The following is a 23,830-nucleotide window of genomic DNA, read 5'->3' on the forward strand; positions in this document are numbered from 1 at the left end:
AAATCAAACAAAACAAACAAACAAAAAAACCCCAAAATCCTGTATGCATAGGGGGTTTTTTTATGGACTTGTTCAAATTTTTATGAACTTCATGCCAGCTTTTAGATATCCCTCTCCTACAGATGTCTGTCTAGGCTAGTAAACAAATATTGCTGTATGTTTTACCTTCGTTTTTAGGAGTGGCTTTGGGTTGCACTAGTGTGCTTTGTTACAGGAGCCCAGATTCTTTGCACGGTGCTGCTGATCAAACCCGGTGCCTGGAGCCATAGTCTTGCAAGGATCCTCCGAAAACTAGACCTAGAAAAATTCAGTGTGGTTGGAATGAAACACGTAAACCTGGAACCAGACGTTGCCTTAGGACTCCTTTCTTCTGAAGTGAAACAGGTTTGTTAAGAAGCTGGCAGATCTGTGGCTACGCTTAGGTTTAGAGTGGGGAAATACGTTAGCTAGTGAATAATCCATTCCTGAAAAAACCCAAAAATTCCCCTCCGGGATTTCTGAGTTGTTGTTAGAAGTGAGCTATATAGAACAATCAGATCTGTACAGGTATCAGACACAAAGAAAGCTGACATGCTGACAGTTTCTTTTATCGCATGCCATAAAGAAGCAGACCTGGTTTCTCTAAAACAAAAGGTTGGAGGATATGGGCAATATAGACCTCCCAGGAATCTGTTTAGTCGCTCATTTGCAATGCTGACTCTTTAACTGCAAAGCAGGTGTCCTCTCTTTCTTCCCCAAGGTCATTCCAGGTAGGGCACATCTAAGGAGCATACCACACCCCCTGCACGTGTGCCTGCTTTTCCTTCCATGTGTTTAAACCTGGGAGCTGGGAAACATTCCTTGCACTGCCAGAGAATATATACCTCTGGAGCGCTGTTACCTTATATTACGTTATGTATACAGCTGAATCTCTGTTCCAGGAGCATGTGTTCAAGAGTCTGTAAAAAATGACCTGCAAAGAGAGAAAACTCAGTTACTGTCATTTCTAATGTCTAATAGACAATAAAAAGGGTTCTTAAATCTTGGGGTGTTACAGGTTTTTGTTAGCTAAAATAGATTTATGTTTCTGTTCTTTTATAGCATTAGAAATTATTTTTTTCCCCAACCTGAAATATCCTGAGATGAGTGTAAAGATATTGTGAAAGCCAGGAAACTGGAAGTTGGGCGTTTTAGAGGCGTTAGATTTTTTTTTTTATTCCCTTGAGGGGAAAAAAAAAAAAATCCTTGTTGTTTGATTGCTTTCATGAAGACATTTAACAATTAACTTTTACAGAAAACAAGCCTTTATAATCGAGATTGCTCTTAGGTTAAGTTGGGAGACTTTATAGTACTCTCTTGTAGAAATTCTTAGTAGAGTCTTCCAGAAGAAGACAGGAACATGCCAGGACAGTGTTCTAACATAACCATCAATCAGGAGCAATTAATACCTTCTCCGTGATAGCAAAGCAATGGAGCAAAGGCATCTGATTTTTAAATATTTACGGACCACTGGTAAGAGGCGTATAGTGGCTATTAGAGTTGATGGGGAAGTGCTTTCCAATATGCTTTTTAATCATACAGCTAAATACAAAATTGCTTAGCTGATCATCTGAAATGGAAAACATTTTAAAAAATCCCAATGTTTACCTCAGGAAGCAATGTAGATACATGTGGGGTAAATTTGAAGAGAGGTTGTTTCATGAAAATTTTCTCTTACTTGTTTTTGGAGTTCTCTAGCACACTAGAGCAGCTGTTGAGCATTGATTTAGTTTCCTTGAAGAGCTGGTGACTAATGAGTTTAAAAATTACAGGCTACTGGGGGGTTTTTCATAGGGGGAAAAAAAAAGCAGGTTTTGAAAGTGAGAAAGCAGAGATAATAGACTGCCTTTGGCAAGGGGGGATGGACAGTAGGAAATGCTTTCTGCTGTACAGGGGCTCCTTCTCATTTTTAGAACACGTCTGAAGTCTTTCACTCATGAGGGCTGAAAAAGGCTGAGCTCCCAAGATAAGTAGGTAGATTTTTCAAAAAGCCTCAGCATGCTTCAGGGACTAGGTTATTTTGAAAATCTGGCTTGTAAGTGTTACAATGGCAGCTGGTGGGGGCAGAACTATTTTTCACAGCTGAATTTCATATAAAACATTTGAATTGGAGCAAATGTTCATTGTTGATCTGCTTCTCAGTTTAGGGGACAACAGGATACAATGCTCTTTTTAAAATGAGACTCTTAATATGGAGGCAAATTGCTGAAATTTAGCATCTCCTGTTGAAGAACATGGAGCCAGTGTGTCTGACCCTTCTAGAAATTCTGTCCAGGGCTTTTTATCTCCTCCTTACCTGGAGCCTGATCCAAAATACATCTCCAAAAATCTCCAGAAAACTTCCATGTGCTCTGTGACGTGACAGTTTGTTGTATGTACATAGTACTTGATAGCAGATTTGGGTTTTATTCACTGGTAGCAAGACCACCTAGCATCTCCTTCCTCTTTCAAACGTGTTATTTACATGCACGTTGACAAATATCCTCAGCAACATGATTTCAGACACATGATTGCTTTTACAACTTAAATACTAACATTCAGCTTCTAAGTAGCTTTTGGCCTTTGGCATACAATAAATAATGGATTGGTCTGCCGTTTGCTGATGTGATCTAATCACAGGAGCCATGATAATACTTTTTATCTGAAGTTTAATAATAATTAAAAAAAAATAAAGGTCAGGTAAATAGAGCTGACATTGTCTTTCTTAGCTCCCAGCATTCCCTGAATCATGTTCAGACTGTGGAAAGCGACTGCTCCCTCCCAGAGGGAGTTCTGCCCGTGGAGGCTGTATCTCCTTTCTGCGCTTATCCAGCAGATCCGGTACTGTAGAGGTTCATGTGTTTGGCTGCTAGCTAGAAAGCTTGACTTTACAGTGGGACCTGATCATTCTGTTGGGGATTAGCTGATATGATTGTCTGTGGTAGCAGGTCATTGGACTCAATAACTTGATGCATTCCCTCCAGTCCTATCTTGTGATTCTAGCCATAGAGGCAGAAGGAGAATTTTGCTGCTTTTAATCCCGTTAGTTCTCCAGAGCCAGCGCACAGCTGGAACTTCCTCTCCGTGTGCATCAACAAAATTGCTCACTGAATCCAAGTCAGCTGCACGTGTGCAATCTTGCCACAGCTGCTCGGGTATCAGCAAGGACATAGTTGAAGACAGTGCGGAGGCAGGATGTAAATAAAGGCATCATTTGGCTGGCAAGAGTCTAGAGCGGATGTGAGGATCTGTCAGAAGGAAAGAAGTCGCCTTGACTCACTGACACCGTCCACAGCAATTGGAAGCAACGTCTTGTCTTTAACCCACAGCCTGCAGGTTTGCTGGGGAACAACCGAAAGAACGGAAACAGAGACAAAAGAGTTTTGTTACATAGATCTAAAAGCACTGTTTAGAAGCTCTGGAAGAAAATAATTTCATTTATTATGGTCTGTCTAACAGAAACTGTCTTTGAACAATTTCTTTTGCAGATGTTTCTGATGTGGATGAATGTTGATATGTTATATCCAGTCCTTTTGAAAGTTTTCATGAAGTCATCATCACTGGTTTTCATCTCCCAAAGAGAAGGCCTCTAGAAAAGTGGATTACATACATATTTTTTTTTAAACTAACAAAAATTTTCAAGCAAAAAGGGTTTATTTTGTGTTATACAGAACTGAATGAATGTGAGAATTTTGCAATACACTATCACATGCTGAAATTCTTCATCCTCATCCAAACAGAGCTCTCTTATCACAGGAACACCTGTGAAACTTTCCTGTACGTTTTGAACATACGGTCATGCAATGTGACTGACATCCCAGGGTTTCCTTTGCCCTGTATTTCCATCAGGTGGGAGGATTGACAAATATCACAACTTGCATCAAATCCCTTATATAACCAACCAATTTAAGAATAGGGGGGCTTTCTTATGGATCATTTTGCATTTTCAAATACAGGGGAGAATATCAGGATTGAGCCCAGGGTTTTCAATTTATAGCCTACTTCTTAGAAATGCTGTTTAGGAGGAATGCGAGTGACAAGGTTTAGGTCAAAGTCAGCGAATGGTTTCATATGATGGAAAAGCAAAAGAGGCCTTGAAGTATTTTATCTTCATATTTTAAATGAAATGATGGGGGTTTTCGTTTGGAAATGTTTTATCTAGAGAATTGCCATACTCTGGTGCTTTTAGAAGATTAAAAAATAGAGGAATTAAAACCTTTAGGGGGCTGAATGATGTGATTCAGCTGAATCAAATGGTGGTTTTTCCCCCTTGTTTTCATTTCCTCAAAAATTGGAAAAAAGTAAATAACCATGGGTTGGTTCAGGCGGAGAGCTGGGAATGCTGTTTGTAAGCTGTACAGAACGTACAGCACTGGCATGGAGCTTCTCTGCGGCATGGGCGTTGCTGTGCTGTGGAGCACAGGGAGGCAGAGCTGGGTGCTCCTGCCACTTTATGAAGAAGAAGGGGGCAGGAGGAGGTAGCCTGCAGCTGCTATGGGCACCCTGACCTCAGTGGAGACATTTGCAACAAGCCTGGCTTTCCAAGGTTTTGCTTAATTAAAGCAGTCAGCGAGACTGAGTGCTCTGCTGCCTCTTGGTAGCCTTCTGCCCCAGGCAGTTGCTACCTTTCCCTGTGCTTCTCAATCATTATGTCTGTCTCCAGCCTACAAATGGGACTCTTCTCACTTGTGCAGTGCTTGCTAGTTACCATTACCAGTCATTCTTAGTTAAAATAAAGATCCCAGGGTGTTGTGACTTGCACACTTACAAGAGGAACATGTCTGCTCAGGAGTGGTCACAGGCTGAACTGACAACACTTGGAAAAGAAGCAAAGGTAGAGAGACTTGTTGTGGAGCACAATGCATCAGTGGCAAAGCCAGCAGGGTGAACTGGCTTCTTTCAGCCTCCGTCTAGTGCCCTGTCCTGAGTCTCCTTGTTTAAAGCTCACTGTTTTTGTAGTCCTGATCCTAACAACTAGTGTATGAAATTCTACCACGCTCTGGGAGAAGCTGGGCTGTAGCAGCAGGGTGGGTGTGCGGGTCCTTCCTTTTGTGAATTCAAAAGGAAAAGTTCTGGTAGTTGTAATCCATCATTTTATATCAGCGGAATAATTAAATGTGGCTCCTTATCCCAGAGCATTTATGACCTTGTTGATACTGCTAATGTCTGTTGGTTCCACCCTATCCATATGTCACACTGAAGGTAGTGTGAAAAGGGTATTGCATAAATCTAAAGTTCAGCAGTAGACAAGTAAACTGCAGAGTAGCCATTTGGTTTTGTTCTTACTCCCCAAAATGAGCTCCACCTCTGGTACCTAGTGTGTACAGATATGCAGAACAAGTCACAGCACAAGGCTTTTCTGTCTTTTAGAAATAGGGGTTTGTTTCTTTTCTTGCTAAAAGATATTAGGAAATTGCTGCTGAAGTTGTTTGTATGTGTAAAAACTACCATTGGCTGATCTATGACCATGGGGACTAAAACCGTGACCTGCTATGGCTTAAGCTCAGTGCTTAACTTGTTCTTCAGCTCTGTGTGGACTCAAGGTGGGAACTAGACCTCCTGTTACCTGGTGAATGTCACAACAAATACTGGCTTGGTGGCCATGGTATATACTCTGGAAGCTCTGTCTGCAGAGGCCACTAGCACGTATGTTACAAAGAGGAGAAAAAGCAAGGGTAATGGCAGAGCTGCTTGCTTCAAACAGGGACGGGTCTAACCAAAGGAAAACTGGGATGTACCCAGCACTCGCCAGCGCTGTTCATTATAACCTGTTCCCTCCCTGTTCGTTCTTTTCAGGATCCTGCTGTTTTAGAAGCTCATTGTACTTACCTTACCTCAGGCACTGCTCTCGTGCTGTGTCTGCAGAGGCTGAATGCTGTGAAGAAGCTGATAGATTTACTGGGGCCAGAGGATCCTAAACTAGCCCAAGCACTAGATCCGTTCCTCTGGAGGGCTCAGTATGGCATCAGCACAGTCCAAAATGGATTTTACGGTAGGTTTTTGTAAAAGAAAAGTCTGAAGGCTCAGATATGCCAATGGAAAAAATATATTAGGTACTGTTTCCTCCTGTGTTGTCACTACAGATCTAGCCTTGGCAGGCAGCAGAGACCATTATTCCCTAGAAAGCTTTCATTGTTTTCTTGGTGGCTGAGCTGAGTATGTCTCAAGCTATGAAATATTCTCCCAGAAGATATATTAAAAAAAGGTTTCTTTAGAAACAGCCAGAACAGCCCTAGATCTGTCTTCCATCAGAACAGATTTCCTTTGATCTCTTCACTGCTTGGTCATTTTGTACTTTTAGCTTCGTTATTTTGTAATTACCTCCAAGAACCCATCTGTCTTCTATCTGCTTGTGAGTCCCCTCCTGATAACTTCGCAACCCATTGGCCAACTGCAACCAGATTTCACAGAGGTATAAAAGACTCCAAGATACTGAGTTCCTGTAACATCTCAAAACATTAATGACTGGCTAAAGAGAGGTGATCAAAAATTGCTTTCACTGAAGAAAGCAGGTAAACTCAGCTGTTTTCCATTCGGAGGGGCTCTTGCCAGCTGGCACGTCAGCAGAGGCACACTGGCTAGTCAGCATCCTCAGCGTGCTGAACCAGTCACAATTCATCTGCCGGCAGGGAGGGAACTAGGATGTTGCAGCATGTGTGATGGGTGGGTGGTATGGGAGATAGCCGAGAGTGTGGGTGAAGGATGGGAAAATGGGAAGTATTGCTGGAAAGAGTGGCCTATAGAGAACCAGGGGTATTGCTGGAGGGGGCCTGGGCTATTGCCACAGGGAGGGAAAGATGTAATTCAAAAATTCATGAGGACTTAAGCATCATTAGTTCACTGCCCATGAACAGTGTTTTTCCTCAGTGTGGTACTGATTGTGCTGTATGTAGTTAAGGGAATATAAAAATAATAAAAGTAATGGTTTCTATAAACACAGGTGAGCTAGTAGGTTCCAGAAAAACTTTCCTGTTAAGATCCATTGGATTTTTTGGCTCTTTCTATTGTATTGTGTGCTCTCAATTCACTCCCTGTTTTCATCATAGTTTTCATATCAAGTGGTCTTTTGAGGACAACTAGTAGGGAATGAAGTAGCTACCATGTACAGCTTAGGGAAGAGAATCAACCCCTTGATGTAGAATCTTTTTTTATCAGATACGATCATAATCCTTAGAACCAAGACTAAACCGAGTGAGATCTCCCACTATGATTACTCCCAGGATCTCATTCGTGGGAGTGACTGAAGAGCAGCGTCTACCTACACAAAAGAAATGGTCAGGACTCTTCAGCCAGTACTTTTCCACTATCAGCCTCTGCTTCTTTTGCTCTTAAGATTAATAGATTGTGTATCCAGGTTGCCTTGAGAATGAGAACTCATCAGTCATGGCTAAGAATGGGTAATATATACCCAAAACTTAAGATGCCCATGCTACAGTTAGAGCATCCCTAGCATAACTCAGTTAAAGATTAGTTTATATTAGCAAGAGAGACTGAGTCTCATCCCGTCTTTTGTTAGGAGTCACGGAGAACTCACTATGTTAGAGAAACCCTCAGATGTCTGCTGAGATTCCCTTCAGATCCCTGCTTCCTTCTAAGACTGGGTTAAGCACAGAGGAGCTAGTTAGCTACCACCTGCCCTCTGAGACTGGATTGTGCCTTATGTTGGAGCCAGCTATATGGCTGGCTCACAAAGCCATCCTTGCACGCATTCAAGGAAAATGGATGCAGCTGTAGCTAATGTACTCAGTAATTCTGGCTCAAGAACCTGATCCAGCTGCTATGCCAGGGAGGTGTCTGTCCATAAGGAAAGGAGTGTTCATAACCCCTTGCACCTCCAAGAGCTTATCCTCTAATAAGGGTGAAACATTTACCTACAAGCTAAGAAGGAAAAGCTTAATCATTGCATGAGTAATCATTTGGGGGACTGTGGAAGACCATCTTCCTTTCCTAGAAGGGAATACCAAGCTTTCTCAGTTTTGCTCCAGCTGAGGAAGATCTCTAGTTAATGCCATCTTGCTGAAGTAGAGCAAACTCTAGCTGTGTGTTTCCTCTCAAAGTGACTGGGGAAATTCAAGTAAGATGAAGAGCGGGTTCCAGTTTTAATAATGCAGTTTTAATACTCTGAGGCTCAGCTACAGAGGTAAAACTGCACTCCTCTCATCTCTTCTGGGTCTTAAGGAGTCATTGTATAGTGCTTTTTCTTGAACCCAAAGAGCTCTTGCGCATGCATCTTGTACAGTCTTATATCTTGAGCAAAGTGAGAGTAAAATGTTGCTAGCTTTGGGAGCTTTTGTGTCATCTGTAATCGCTTCAATGATTTAAACAAGGAAGATTTGACATAGAGGTACATAAAGGATCCAGCATGACTTACACGCTGGTGACTTACGCAACCTTAGGATTGTAAACTACTGCGTTAAGGGCTCTGGCTATACAATACCTAGAATTATGAATTTCAAACAGGGCTGAGTGCTCTAAGAGCAGTAAGACATGATTCTTTGAATGGGTAGCCTGCAAAGGTGGTAATATTTCAGAGGATATTTGTGTTTTGTGTATTTGTATCCCAGGAGTGGGGATCTGTGCCAGCACATTGACAATCTACCTGAACTCCAATTATATAGAAATAGCTTTTCCTTCTCTAACATTTTCCACCCACATTGAGCAGTGCTTTATAACACTGTTGCTTTATAGGGAAATATTCAGATGCTAAGCCTGGAGGGACCTTTCAAAAGTCACTGAGTTCAGTTAATTCTCTCACAGACATGTGAGAGAATTATATCATGTATTCCCTTTTGTAAGCATCCACCCCAGTTGGATGGTTGTTACAGAACTTCACTGCTCTGATAGCTAGAAATCTTCTTAAATTTTCAAATTTAAATATAGTCATATAGAGATTGTATCCATTTGTTCTTGTGCCAATACCTGTACTTTAATTTTAAGTAGTTCTTTTTTCTTCTGACCTTTTCCACCCTGATGTGTTTATCAGAAATCAGATTCCTTCTCATCTGTGTGTCATGTTGTCTCAAACAAGCCAAGGTCTTTTAGTTTTAACTCTTTAGATGATTCTCCATTCCTTCCGTGATTCTCAGGTTCTTTCTCTGTACCTGATCCAGTCTCAATTTACCTTTCGTGACTGCAGGCGAACAGAAAAATATACTGCTATCAGCAATGTCTCATACTACTACTGATTTCTGTTGTAAATCAGAGCCCCCAGCGTATTTGACACTTACATTATTGTTACTAAGCACAGTTGTTTTACTAACTAGTAGCTCCTTGCCATTCAGTAAGACCAGTTTGATGTAATCCAGAAGCAAGGGAACAACAATGGGGGATTGGAGCTGGTATTGAAGGGTTTTGCAGGCTCCTTAACACGATTCCCTTGACTACACTGTTAGAAAATAGAAGGAGTCTTGTTTACATGAAGAACAAGCTGAGCAGTAATAAGACAGAATCAAAATACCAAGAAGGCAATGGAACTATTCTAAATATAATGGTTTTAAATGTTTGCTATTACTGTACAGAACAGCTGGCCTTTAAAGTAATTACTGCAGTAAGTTGCACATCATCAATCTCTCAGAATGATGAGTGTGAGTCTAGAGAATGTTTAATTCATGGCCTGAGAGAATCTTCTCATTGTATTTATCTCTCAGGCTCCAAATCCTATCAAATAGCTGTCCGGGATATGAAGCTGTTTTTCCCAGAAGGGCTGTGTTGCGCCGAGTGTCAGACATTAGAGGAGGAAGAGGTAGGATTCTGCCCTTTCCTGAGAAGTATCCTGCTGTGTCAGAGCAATGGCTTTAGCCCTTCTGTCCATGACTTCTTTTCTAGTATGCTTTAGATAATGCTTTTTTTGCTGTGTTTCACCAGCTGCTGAGTTTTCCCTTTCCTGTGGATGTTCCTACCGCGATGTGCTAACTTTGTATTGACCCAGACGGTCTTGGTGGAAAAGTGCTTTTTCAGATATGTTTGTTCAGTAACCTGTGCTGTAAATTCAGGAGGGCTCAGGGCCGATACTCAAAAAGCAAAGTTCCCAGATAGTCAACATTGCTTTGGAAGCAGGTCACGGGAAGGGATAGCAACATCACTGATGATTGCTGACACGCAGTTGGCCCAGAGGCTGTTTTTTTACCAGCTTTTCTCACGTAGTGTTCAGGAATGGAGATGAAGTGGGACGGCTGATAATGTAACTTGCTGGTTGCTGAACGTCTCCCACAGACTCTATATGCATCCACACCCCCACAGCGTGGAGCGGTGCCCTATGCGTGTGACAAGGGTGTTGTCCCTTGTGCCCTGCCAGCAGAGGTACCAGTCCACAGCAATGAAAAGAGTGGAGCTGTCTCGTGTAAGGCACCTCATGCTATAAAGTACAGGCAGTTTACAGAGCTGCTGGGTGCTTGCATCCTTCCCTGCCCGCAGATAGAGGCATAAAGACTTGGACTCTGGCCTCTTGGCTTGCATTGTAGGCAGAGCCAAGAAGTCTACTAGTAGTGGTGTGGCCTTCTCCTGCTCATCTGGCCCTTCACACTATGTAGCTGCTGGTCTCTGATTCAAACCACTGTAATTTGCCAGTGGCTAAAATGAAACAGTAAGTTCCTGTTCAACTGGTTTTGTATGTCATTTCTACTCTGATCATTTTTTTCTCAAAACCAGAGTTTGAAATGAATGGGTTATGCCCATCGAACGGATGGAAATTTCTGAGCCTTGCTATGTCCACATGGCACAGGGGTGACCCAGCTGAGTTAGTCCAAGGAAATTAGCTCTGGAAATGGAAGCAGGTGGCCACATCTGTAATATGCCTCACTAATGTGGATGCCCTCCCTCTGCAACTCAGTCCGGAGCATCATGACTGCGCTGCGCTAGGACGCATGGATGTGCCAGTTCACTCAGAGACAGAAGGGAGCCGCTACACACCAGTGTGGCATTGGATAAAGTTGTCAGACACTCACAGTCCTTGAGTTTCTGGCCTTGAAAAGCTGGGAGCAGAGACCTTACAAAGATGTCTGGATGTAGGACCTTTAAAAGAATGACAAGATGCCATACTGAATTAAGCCTCAATAAAAAAAGAATGCATGCAAAATGTTCCTGTATCTCTAGACACACAGGTATTTTCTAGGCTGGCAATTACAGAAGTACACAACACCAACAAAAGCTTCACAGCTTGCCTGAATCGGTACTTGAGAAGCGTTATCCTTTCTGATTAGGTAATGGTGTTCACATGACTTACCTCTCTCTCCCTCCCTCCCCTCCTGCAGATCTATAACCTGAAACGTGACCCCATAGTCAGTTTGGAAATCAAGAAGCAGCGCAAGATCATAAAACGTGAAACAGGAGGGCAACTCAATTTATTGGGCTCTGAGCAACTATGCAGTCTTGGTAAGGAAATGTGTAACTCTTGTTATAGATTGAGACTGTTATTGATTAATTGGACAGCAAGACAAACCATCTGGTGGCAGCAAGGTTTGGTATTGATGTCCTTTCAGAAGGGAGAGACAACTCTGAGCTGCAAAGAACAGCTCCAGTGGAGTCCAGCCATTTAACTGTTTACCTGCCAGGCCTTTCCACTGCCAGTGTTTTCCTGGGTTTAAGTACAGGGCTGTTCAGAAGTGCTGACCTTATCACCAGCAGAGCAAGCCCTGTCAACACAGCTAGTGTAAGCAACAGCGCATGTTTCTCTGCTGAGCTTCTACAATGCATTTCAGCACCCATTTGGCCATGGTGGTTTGCACATCTGTTCAAAGCCTGCCACAGGAGAGGCTAAGACACCATAGTGATGGGCGATTGTGAGATGTTTTGTTCTGATAAATAGCAATTTATGCAGGGATTGCTTTTGGCAGTGTGGACATCTAACTCTCAGGAACTGGACTGAGTTCTCATTCAGTTCCCACTAGCTGCTGAAGAGCTGCCAGCTCAAAATTACTTCCAGTTATCGCTGGTCTGAATTTGATTTGAAGTCAAAGCTTCAGCAAGTCTGTCAGTTCCCTCAGATGCCTACAGTTTCTCTGGGACTTTTCTGTTGATTTTATTTGATAGGCATGTATACAACACAGGCTGTGAGGCAGCACCATTTATGTCAGGAGATGTAAGTAACACATGGGGCTGCTTCCATGTTGGGATACTGTGGATTGATCCCAAGCCTTTATAAACAAACAGTGACCAGGTAAAGCATCCCTGTGGTGTTCACTGGGGAGCAGACGTGTTTGGAACTGGGTCATTCTCATTCCTGTAGCTTGAGTTCTGATGTGGCTGGCAAGCAGGAGGGTGGGCAGCTGAGAAAATGTTCCTGTGTTACACCCAATTGCTGCAGTTGTTAATCCCAGCAGTAAACCCACAAAATTGTTGTGGGCTGGGAGAAGAGTGTGATAAAAATTCTAGAGGATTACAGACTGTCACCTCCCGCCTTAAACCCTTACTGATACAGGACTTTTGGGCATTGACCCCACACCAGCAGGTGCATGAGACAGCACATGCACGAGTGCAGGGAGGATGGGGGTAAGTCAAGACCTTTGCCTTAATGACAGCATAGCTGCTTGGTAGGCACCAAGTCCCTTTTGTGTAGGGGATCTGTGAAGGAGGATTTTTCCCAAGGTCATTATCAATTAGTTCTTTCCACTGTCTTATGTTGGCTTTGGGCTATGCCCTACACATGCTTCACGATCATTACAAAAATCACAAATCCTCAGGCAAGCTCTTTTTCTTACGTTGCACACTAATACATCAGAGACTGACTGCATGAAGGTTTAAGACTTAACTGATGCCTGTGGTGAGGGGTGAGGCCTATCTCGCAACATCACTGACATTCCCAAGCCATTGTATGAGTCCTGAAACAAGAGCTTGGCAACTGTGTGTATGTAACAGCAGCTTTTTTGAGATGACCAGGCTGTTCTGCATGTAGCTGTCTGACCTTCTTGTCTGGGTAGCTGCAGAGATGCGATTGCATTGTTGTCTTTCTGGTGGGGTACGTCAGCTTAAGCTCTGTTCAGAGCACAAAGCTCCAGTGAGAGGAGACTTGCAGGTGTTCCCAGTCCAAAATATCCTGTGTTGCTATTGCTGACAGGCACGGTATTTCCCCCATCAACTTACTGCACAATGGGAAAGGACCAGGTCTGTAGCACAGAGTTGCTGTGATGGAAGCACTTCTTCATTTTTTTTTTTTTTAATTTTTTTTTTCAGAAGAGGTTGCAGAAAATAAAATAAAATAGCTTGTTGTGGAGAGAGCACAGGTATTCTGCAAGCTTTGTACAGCCCAGTGTTGGGAGTGAATCTCAAAATACGTGCCCCTAATTTCCTGCTGCATGAGGATCTCTTTGCTTTGAAGATGTCTAAGCAGAGTAAAAAGGAAACCAGTGTACAGCCCTGATGTGTTTGTGTCTCAGAAAATGTATTTCAAAGAGTTACTGTCCTGGAAAAGCAAGTACACGTGATCTCTGAACTGTCAGGCACAATATAGTAAGCGCCTCCAGCAAGCCAGACACATCATTCACTTTATGGTCTCATCTTGAACACTAGAGGTAGCTCTTGCACGCAAAGAAACCTCTCCTTTCAGCAAATAATTATCACAAAGCTGCTGCCTAATGGACAGACAGATTTATCATGAGGAAAATATGAAATACATTAAGTCTTATGTATGCTGATCAGAATTACATTGTGGATTATAAAAGCAGCTAGACTGACAGATTTCTTTGCTTGGAAGAAATTAAATGGAATAGTATCTCCTGTAGCAAACCAGCAGCTGTCCTTGTTTGACTCCTGAAACCGGGTCACTACTGCTGTCTTGTGATCTCCAGCTACATACACGTAGGCATACAGCAGTTTGACAGTTCAGGATGAGCAATCGCATCTGTGAACGTCCCAAATGATACAACAATGCCCGAGTGCCTCTGATCTTCCAGTTACTTGTCTGTGGCAGGGAAGAATTACTTAAAGGGCTAGTAGTTGAGGGGGGTAGATATAAAACAAGCAACTGTTGTGTTTTGATCTCTTCCCATCAGATTGGCCATTGCTTGATAACCTCTGCCAAACCACTTGCCTCATATTGCCTGGGATAGTCCTTCGGGGTTCAGTGCACCCACCTTATGTCGAACTGCTTGATCAGCTTTTTGGCAAAGATTTCACAGTGACTGGAGTACGCCTCACTGTCCTGGACGCACCACAAGCTCACTGCGTCTCTGAGGCACTAAGCAGAGCAAAGTGCAGCGTTGCAGCAAAGGTATGAAACAGCTGGAGTTGTGCTTTGCTTCTTTCATACAAAAAAAGAGCCTTTTAATGCCATGCTGTGCTAAGATATCCAGGCTAGCTCTGAGCAAACTTGCTTTGGTAGCAGTATTAGCACAGCACTGCATCTGAGCTCTAATACCACTGGTAAGTAATGTGGGCAACGTGCCTTGCTAACTAGTCCCTACCTTGTGTTCCTGTATCTCTGCTAGCTCACTGACACCTAACCTTGACATCAGTATGTGTGAACGTATCCTTAATGTGAATGGCACGTCCCTGTTCAACATTTTATTCCATTCACCTATCGGTCCGTAATTGCTGCTATTATGTATGTTCTGCTGCTGTATCCTGTCTTGTTTTTCCAGATAAATACAGTTTCTATTTCCCTTTCTCTAATCACACCCCATTAATCCTCTTCTACAGTGCTAAATAACCCTTCTGCTTTTTGGACTGTGCCCTGGAGTCCTGGGCAGAGATTTCATTTTGCTTCTCGTTTAGTTGGTGCTGACAGCTCAAGCCACACTCCAGCATGGGGTTTGAGCAAGTGCTCGCAGGGCTTAAGCATGAGATGTGCTTCTGGGATGAGAAGGATACATTGCTTTACATCAGCAGAGTATCTAGCCCAAACTGTTTCGCTCTTTGCACATGGTGTAGGAGAAGCCCACCATTTTGGGAACCTTACTAGGGCAAAGCAGTAAGGTAGAATATGCATGAAAGTGCTGTCAGAGTAAACAAGGGCGGAAACTGCTTGTACTGGGAGTAGCAATCAACAAAGGGCTGTCAGAGACACACAGCAGTCCCTCTGAAAAAATACAGACAAACATTGGTGCTTTCAGCCTTTCCGTTATAAGAGTCTTAGGTGTTATCTGTAATAACAGGTAAGGTCTTTTCAGGTTGTGATTTTTTTTAAACTGACAGCATTCCTTTGAAGTACATCTGTATAGAATAGCAATTACATCTAGCATCCAATTAGTCTAAGCACTACTTTCTTCTCCTGTGGTTCACCTGAGGATGCCACCCCTCTGCACACGGGAATGTGCAGAGCTCTCTAGGAAGGACAAAGCGAATCAGCGCGTGGGAAGGAGAGCCATGGCAGCAGCACTGCTCTCCTGGTGATGGGAACACTTCCTCCTGTCAGAGATGAATTACTCTGGGCAGAGCTGGCATGTTTCCAGAAGGGTCTGGCACTGCTGAGCCAAAGGTGAACATTACAGCATTTGCATTCCCTTGCCAGAAGGGCAATGGGCTCCTTCAAGTAATGTTTCTGCTACGATATCTCAACATTTACCATTATCTCCGTATTCCTGCTTCCAGCAGACTTAGTGACTGAATCACACACTTAAGTAACCTGCTTATTTTCACTCTGAGAGAAGGGAACAGGAAGAATAGCATGCCACAGGAGCGGGATAACTAACAGTTCAGACATGATACTCTTTCAATTTGAAAGAGTCTGTTGCTTTGTGACTTTCATCCCCTCACACAGCACACCAGCAGTTATCTGTGCTGTCAGCAGTTCATCAGTGAGGCTTACAGACTCATTTAAGTGGATAGCAATGCCAAAGCTCTGTTCTGCCCTCTCTTGTAGTGTTCCCTCTTAATGGACGGTTTGTGTCTGGTGCTAGCAGCACAGCGAGACAATGCGGTCATTTGCTTCGACTCCCTGCTGGACAGGTAAGCGAGGACGATATCGCTTTAACAGCACTGTCTCAACCCCCTGCTAGAGAGCTTGTGATCTGAAGGAGGGCAGCTGACTTTCTTCTCTGTAATTCACTTCCAGTTCGGACTCCCATGAGGTCAGGCGTGACTCAAAGACACCCCATTCTTCCTAAGTTCTGTTGTTGTTAATGGGTCAATACCTCAGAGTGTTCCCCAGTTTCAAAGTCATGGGTCCTATACTCAGGACCTTAAATACTGAGTTGTGTTGTTTGTTAAGGACTTGGAGTGTCTGCGTGGCTTGGCGGCATGGTTCCACAAATACAGGGAATTCTCTGAAATAAGGGCTCGCATTGGGAATAGACCTGCTGAATCAATAAAATTCCTAGGAGAAATATCTTAGCAGATTCTATGTTTGCTATGAAAAGAAAATTACTTAAAATAAATGCCAGAGAGCAAAATCAAAAATCAGCCTCTTAAATAAATCACCAGAAATGCTGGGTAGAGGATTTATAAGCTTGGTAAAACAAATAGAAACCCTCTACAGGGACTGATTAGTGGAATAGAATGATTATCAGGCCAATTAACCCACTGTTCCCCAGAGAGAGAGTTTCCTTACGCAGGGGCTGGTATTTGGCAATGCGATGTGTAGTTCATGCACATGGTTTCCTCTGGGAAAGGAAGCCAAGAGAACCTTTTCTCTGACACATTCAGTATAGAGCAGTCCAGCAGCCACACCGATAAGGCTGTTGTGACTTTGGCTGTACCATCTGGAGGACTTCCGGGTAACACTGTCAGTGGGACAGGAATAAGGAATTCAAGGATGCTGGAGTTTACGAGCATCAAGGGGATAAAATCTGAATGTCCAAGTTGCTAGACACCTTGGAGTTCTCGTACTTTGATGAAACGTTATGGTGCTCAGTCACAAGGCCACACCTGGGAAGAATAGTTGGAACAAATTTCATTGGTCACTTTTCAAAAACATTTTTAAGCTAATAACAAAATGTTGACATTGCTCCCATTCATTTAAAATCACACCCTTGGGAGCCACATCCCAAACCTTTTACCCTGCAAGGTACAGCGCTAAGGGGAAGCAAAGAGCAAGTTACCCAAGACCTTTCTAGTGAGTTTTCTCCCACTCTTTCCCTGCTTTACAGGAAAAAAGTGAGCTGTTGGGAACCCCAGAGATCACTGCTGAAGGGCGTTCTGGGAGAGTGGCTGTCAGCAGAGTTGGCAGCCGATACAGGATCCCTCACGTCTTTATTTTTCGGCTTTTGCTGATGAGAGTCATGGGTGCTGCGTAACAAGATGAGCTGCAGTACAGTGCTGCTCCTCTGTAGGCTTAACTTCATATGTTTTAAGATTGCCAGTCTCAAGGCAGCACCCCCAGAGCAAACCTCACAGTGGCTTCTCCTGCCATTCGCAGTGAGCCGAGGGGCTGAGGAGGAAGCGGGGAGGAATAGGTGCCAGTCTCAACTGTGTCTTTCACCCCTTATTCTGGTCTGTGCCAGTATGGCTGTCTGTACAAAGGATAAACTTCCTTGCTGAACTGTAAAATAGGTGTGTATAGATTATGGCTGTTAGGAGGCACTCCCAAATGGCAGGATCTGCTCTGCCTCTTACCCTGGTGCCAGAACTAGTGATCATGCAGCCATTTAAAACCAGCTCTACAAAAAAAGTATTTGCCTTCATGATCGATGACGCTTGTGGAAGGGAGGGGCAGCAAGGTGTGCCCAAGGGTGGGGAGGAGGGGAGGCAGTGATCCTCAGGTAGATCAACTTTAGCCAACAGTAAACTCATACCCTTATTGTATCATAAGCCATCATACTGTTTAAAATCAGCTTTGCAAATATCTTTGAAAACCCAGCCTGACTTAACTAGTGTCTCATAAGGACACTTCATGCTAAGACATCTTCATTGCCTAGTTTATAAACATTTCAAAATAACATCTGAGGTTAATTACACTTATGACTCCATCAGCAGGAGCCACGTGACCTTTCTTGTACTGAGTAAATCACTGTATATTTATTTCATGCTTACTGCCACGGCCCAGGATTCCAGTACCTGCACAGGTTCTGGCCTGCATTTCAGCTGCATTGCTGAAGCACCACGGTGTAAAAGATTATTTTACGGCCCTGGGAGTTGACTCACAGCTGAGCCACATTACTTAGGCTTTGTGCCATGGGGAGAAACATTGCCATCTGTATGGAAGCCTGGGATATGATGTCAGAGATGGGCTGTGATAAGAAGGAGGAATCAGGTGTTGAGAGGAACAATGCGGGCTCTGCTAGTATAACTGCTCGTAGTTCAGAGCCTATTAAAGCTTTCCTAAGCCAGCTCTAGCAGTGGCACGTCAAGGGGAGAGACATTCAGTCACTGGAGGATGTGCTGTGCAGAGCAGTTGCCTTGAAGACAGACGCGGACCCTCATAACTGTGTAGTGATTATTGTTCAGCAGCAGCAGTGCCCACTCTGTTCTCTGGACGTCTATGAAGGCATTATTTCTGCACCAAAGGGCAGGAAGAACAGAGAAAGGGACAAAATTTATGCAGGTGGGGGCACAAAAGCAGCCTGTGAGTTTGATTGACTGCCAAGAGTGGAGCCAAAGTAGGAATCTGGGAGAATCTGGGAGGGTGCCAAGGGCAACTCATAGGGCAGAGTGAAGTAAGTGTTTGGAAGAGGTGAGGGGAAGCTGAAGCACAGCCTGAGAGCAGTGGGGACCGGGAGGAGAATCCACAGGAGGAAGTGACACAACCCTAGCCACAGACAAGGAAAAATGATGCGAGACTTACCTTTCTTGTTCTGTCAGCATCCGGCTGCCTGGATCTCCAGTATAAAGCATTTGAATTTTCCCTGTCATAACTTGTTTTTACAGCCAGATTTCCTAGCTGCGGGGTGGCAGAGGGAAGAATTTACAAGTAGATTCAAAGCAACTCCTGGAAGAAAGGCATGCTCTGCTTTTTATGCATGACAAACTAGATTTAGCTGCCTTAATAGTTGATACTGATTTAATAGCGATTATTCCTCCATGGTTATTTGAGCTTTTAAAAAGTTCTTTCAGATGCCCATAAGGTTGTTAGGACCTAACTATCTTGTGCACAGTCTTTAGGAACTCACCTAGTTAACGTACTGAACTCGATAAGTAGCGTTTGACTAAAGCACGCCAAAAACCTAGCTGTGTCAGAAGAAAAACGGGGTGTAGACTAGGCCCTATACCTTCCTGCTTTTAGACAATGTAATGCAATCAGAACGAAAGTCAAGTGTTAGTGAAATTAGCTGGATGTTATTCTCTCTGATGAAACATTCTTACCAAGTGTTAATTGCTGTTAGCAGGGAGTGATGTTATCCCTATAGGAAGCTCATCTCTGGGAGCTTTGGAGGGAAAGGAGGTGTAGAAATCAGAAAATGAACACATGAGATGTAAAATCTTGGAGCTGTTGAAAACAACCGAAGGGAAAACTGTTGCCAAGCACAATACCTGGATATGGGGGCAGGGAGCAGGGAGTGGTTTCCAAAGCCTCTGGAGAGTTTTCAAGCCTAAGACTCTGAGCATAGAGTTAGTTTAAAAGGCAATTTTGAAATTTGTATCTTGCCTTTGAATTTCTCTGGTATATGTTTTGTGATCAACTCATGTGTGGCTTGAGGTGGCCCAGAGCAAAAAAAGGACTAATGAAGCAGACCCTGCTGTTGAAGGCAGGGTTTTGGGCAAAACACACACACTATCTTTGTTGAGAAAAAGACTCTTGCACAGAGCTAACTATCTACATTTACTTGTATTTCCCACTGCCCCAGAGACCCCATTATGCAATAGGTCATTACTGTTTGTTTGAAGGCTTATATTTTAAGAATCCAAATCCATTTGTACAAAGCTTTGTAAAACCCAGGATTTATCTGTGTAGAGAAGTTCAGAAACAGATGCACATGGCCGGAGCTGCTGGCACAGAGCATAGTCCTCCTCAAAGCTAGGTCATCTGCAGTCTCTGACAGCTTAGATGGCAAAGTAACACTGGCTTCCGTTTCTCTTTACCCCCAGCGTCTGTTGGCAGAAGCAGTCAGTCCTGGACACTGCGCAGTATCTGCTTTATCCCCAAAATGAGAAACAGGCAAGTAGAGAAGTTTATGTTACAGATATGTGTCCTTTGTGCCCCTGTGATGAATGAAATTTGTCGAAATTGTTTGAGTTTTAGAAGAAAATGTCAATTTGTATGAGACGGAGGTGGTGCTTTATGACGGCCCCAAGCCTTGGCTTATACTGAGACCCAGTACACGGTGGAAGGTGAGACCCAAACCCCTGTCAAACTGTCTTCCACGTTGCACCAGTGGCACTACTTTGAATCAAAATATTTTGAGACTTTGATAAAGAGTCAATATTTTCTGAAGATGTCAGTTACTTTTTATGAAGAATAAACACTTAGTAAGATATCTGTGATACTTATCAAAAATAAGCGACAGGAAATGTTCATTCAGCCCTGCTTCCAAGCTGGCACTTGTCCTATGTTCGGGAATTTATGTTTCAGAAGCCCAGGTCCAAATGGAAGATGACAAATGAAGCCATTAGCCATTCCAGGGATGGGCTAGCTGAATATTTTCTAAGTAGCTCATACCAAGAAAGGAAACACTAAACTCCAGGTTTTCAAAGGCATGTAGGCACCTAATGGGAATAAAGTGCACAAACGCCTTTAAAACTCTGGCTGTAATCATCAAAATTTAGTACAAAACAAACAGATTTGGATACAGGAGGCAGTGCCTGAAGAATTAGAACTAGGAGGTGTAAAACAATTGGGGAGAATGAGGAACAGTAGCAAGTGGACAAGCCTGTCCTGTGGATCCCTTTTGCTTCCCAAGAAAACCCAGCAGAAGAGCAAGATACGTTTGTAACCTCATAAAACATGTCAGAGCTGCTGCCTTCAGTATCAGTGCTCTAAGGACTGAGCCTTAAAAGACACAGAGCCCTCTTTGAAGTCTGTGTTCCTGCTTTTAACGCAGGAAAAACTACCCCAAACTTCCCAGAAGTCGTACAGCTGCTGTTTTCAGCAGCTTTCCCTATGGCACAGTAAAATTCTCCCCGGGCGTAGCTGGGATTGTACGCGCTGCAGTGCCTGGGAAGGCCTGCCTGCACAGCTCTGCGATAGCTGCAAGGCTGTCATAGCACGGCGCTTACTGCTGCCAGGGTGCCAGGCTGTTGCCAAGTAATGTGACAGGGCCGCAAGTCCAGGCTGTCTTCTGATTTGCTTTGAAAAGGACATTACATATCTCTGGCTGACATAAAATCCCTTCTGCTTCATGGCTATGGGGAATCAGCCTATCAGAAAGAGGCTTATAGTACTTTCTGTGATAGAGAAGAGAAAAAGCAGATATGCTCAGCCCTTCTCCCTGCTTCTGGCAGCCTGGGCCACTGAATCAAATCCCTCTGGCGCTCGTGGAAGCAGGGGCTACTCACAGCAGTTCGGAGTTCAGACCATGAGTCTAGTCCTGGGCCAGTGGTGGGTGCAGCGCTTCTCATTGTGGGTTACAAGAAGCACAGCAGCAAGTAATGTTTATTTTCAAATGTATCTTTTGCTCCAAAGTTCAGGGTAGGTTTAGAAATCACAGAGCGAGATCTGAGGAGCAAGCTCACCGGGGAACAGCTGTACCTCAAAGGATGTACCTAGAAACGATGTTTGATCCTCTGATCTCTTGCTAATGAGTTTATGAAATGTCAGCCAGGCTTTCCAGGTCAAAGCTAATGAGCAACAACATGATATCAGGCAAAGTTCAGGAGGGTTAAATGAACATGGATTTCAAATCCTCGTGGTTTGAGCAGAGCTGCAGCATTTACTGGTGGAGTCGCGCCATGGAAGGGAAAAGGAATTTCATACTTGCTCCCTCTGTGATTTGGGACTCGGCAATAGGATGAGAAATCAGCTTTCCAAAGGTGGACTATTTCAGTGCTGACATCTGTGTCTGGGCTGGTTGTCTTGCCTCCTTTTGCCGTCACTGGGAGAAGCAAGCATTTCAATAGCACTTTCCACATGCCCTATTTGAAACATCTGCCTTAGGAGCAGATGAATTCATGCTTTGGAAGTTCCTTATTCTCAGGCAGTGACCCTGCAGCTGCCTGTTCTCCATGCAGGCTTCTCTTGGGCACACACAGAGCAGCTCGCATCTGGAAGTGATAGAGCCACATTTTGTTGGTGCTACCATTAGGGGCTGTTGAACTTCCAGAGGGCCTGTGTGGGACGTCGCTGCGCCTGGTCCATACCCAGGCTGGAACCTCCCCAGCGATAAGAAAGCTGTCAGGGAGTGCTGTGCTCAGCCTCACGACTGGGATGTCCTGCAGCTGAACAGTTTCTCCTCACATGCAGCTCTGCACTGTGGCTGGGATGAGATTGTGAGGCTGGGGTGGCCGTCCCTCAATGACGGTGCAGTACGTCATTGACCTGCCACCATTAGCGGGTCAGAGCAGGGAGACAGCATGGTCTCTGCACAGCTGTTCCTCAGTAAGAGCCCACGGATGTGCGGCTGAACCTCCGCTGGCAGGCGGTGCTAATCCCTCCACTCTGCCTGGAGCCCTGAAGCTGTTGCCAGCAGCCACAGTGGCTGCTCCAGCATCTCCCTCCCTGCAGAGATAGCTGAAACCTGGGGCTGGAGCAGAGTGACACAGGGAGAACACATCCCAGCCACTCTTGGCATGATCCTTAGCCCCTCAGCAGCAGGCAGAAGGGCTGGAATCCTATAAAAGAGACCTAAAAACCTATGAGGAGAAGCAGAGTGCTAGCAGGAGGAGGGCTTCAAGGGTTGTGGGGGGTGGACTGACAGCACAGCATGGATAATGCTTTAGAGGAATGTTATGTTCACTAGCACAGTCAGAATTACAGACTGGTCCTGAAGCCCTTGGCACTTGGCTGGCCTCCCCATCTCTGAAGCAGCCCCACCAATAGAGCTGCAGAGGAGCGAGGTTTGGGAAGGAGAGGCAGAGCAGCTGGGGCAGGGAGTTAGATTTCCAACTTGGCACTTTGCATGTTGTTGGTTTTCTTCCGTTCCTTGAAAATGTGAATCTTGAGAACAGCCAAACAATGGTTACAACTAGCAGACATTACCCTGCTGTGGGACACTCGTAGCCACCTCTGTGCTGGGATTAATTCAACCTGGAAAAACTCCTCACTATGCTGCCTGCCTGCAACATGCATGAGAAACCTACCTCCGAAAAGAAGTTTCTTTGCAATGCAGAGAAATCACAGCTCTCCCCCAACGCTTTCCTTCTTTTCTCCCCAGGCCGAAGAGCTGCTCTGTTGCCTTTTTGACTCCCTGACATCTGAGAGCATCCACAGAATTGAATCCCAGGATTGCTAACCAAGACGGTCAAGGCCTCCAAGCAGCCCAGGGGTGGATGTCACTGCGGGTATCTGTGCAGAAGGACGCACAGGGGACTCCCAGCCTCTAAGAGCACTGATATTTGTTTGTCATTAAAACATAAAGTCTGAAGTATGGTATTAGCATCAGTAAGATAAATGAGAGTGGTGGGAGGAAGGATTAGTGCCCAAGAACAAATTTTTCTGAACCATAGCTGTGGTTTCTAGGGGAATGCATTCAGAGACAATTTGCTTGCATTTATGGAGCAAGGTTTGGAGCATTCCTCTGGCTGGGAAAAACTTAGGAAGTAAAGTAAATAGGGGCAGTGGTTTGCTGCTGTCTTTCTCTCAGGTGCTTGGGGACTCCGTCTTCCCCAGACCCCAAAGACGTGATGGGGACACTCCATTTTCTGCTGCTGCTACGTTCTTTGAACCAAAGACAAAACCACAGTAAATAAAATGGAAATAGTCTGAGGGAAGGTTGGATCCCTAGAGAGTTCAGTACACCAGGTAGAGCGGTTGAATAAGATTAAAAGCTGGACAGCTTAATGTTCACTTGCCTCTGCTCCGGCAGCCCTGTTACCACTGTCTCTGCCCAGCCCGCTGCCCTCCCGAGGGCAGACAGCCCTGCCTCTTGTTCCT

At 44.3% G+C, this 23,830-nt stretch overlaps 1 protein-coding gene across 1 annotated transcript in view; it reads left to right on the forward strand.

Annotated features, from left to right (window-relative positions):
• DNAAF8 (dynein axonemal assembly factor 8) overlaps positions 1–23,267 on the forward strand; it is a 94,091-nt gene extending 70,824 nt beyond the window's left edge. The window contains 8 exon segments of the mRNA XM_059826640.1: positions 215–384; positions 5,794–5,989; positions 9,645–9,739; positions 11,247–11,367; positions 13,983–14,200; positions 15,791–15,876; positions 19,891–19,960; positions 23,112–23,267. Of these exon segments, the coding sequence (XP_059682623.1) occupies positions 215–384; positions 5,794–5,989; positions 9,645–9,739; positions 11,247–11,367; positions 13,983–14,200; positions 15,791–15,876; positions 19,891–19,960; positions 23,112–23,189 (1,034 nt within the window). The 3' untranslated portion in view covers positions 23,190–23,267.
• Positions 23,268–23,830: the final 563 nt, after the last annotated feature.

This window comes from Gavia stellata, chromosome 18, assembly GCF_030936135.1.
Source record: "Gavia stellata isolate bGavSte3 chromosome 18, bGavSte3.hap2, whole genome shotgun sequence".
Classification (NCBI taxonomy): Eukaryota; Metazoa; Chordata; class Aves; order Gaviiformes; family Gaviidae; genus Gavia; species Gavia stellata.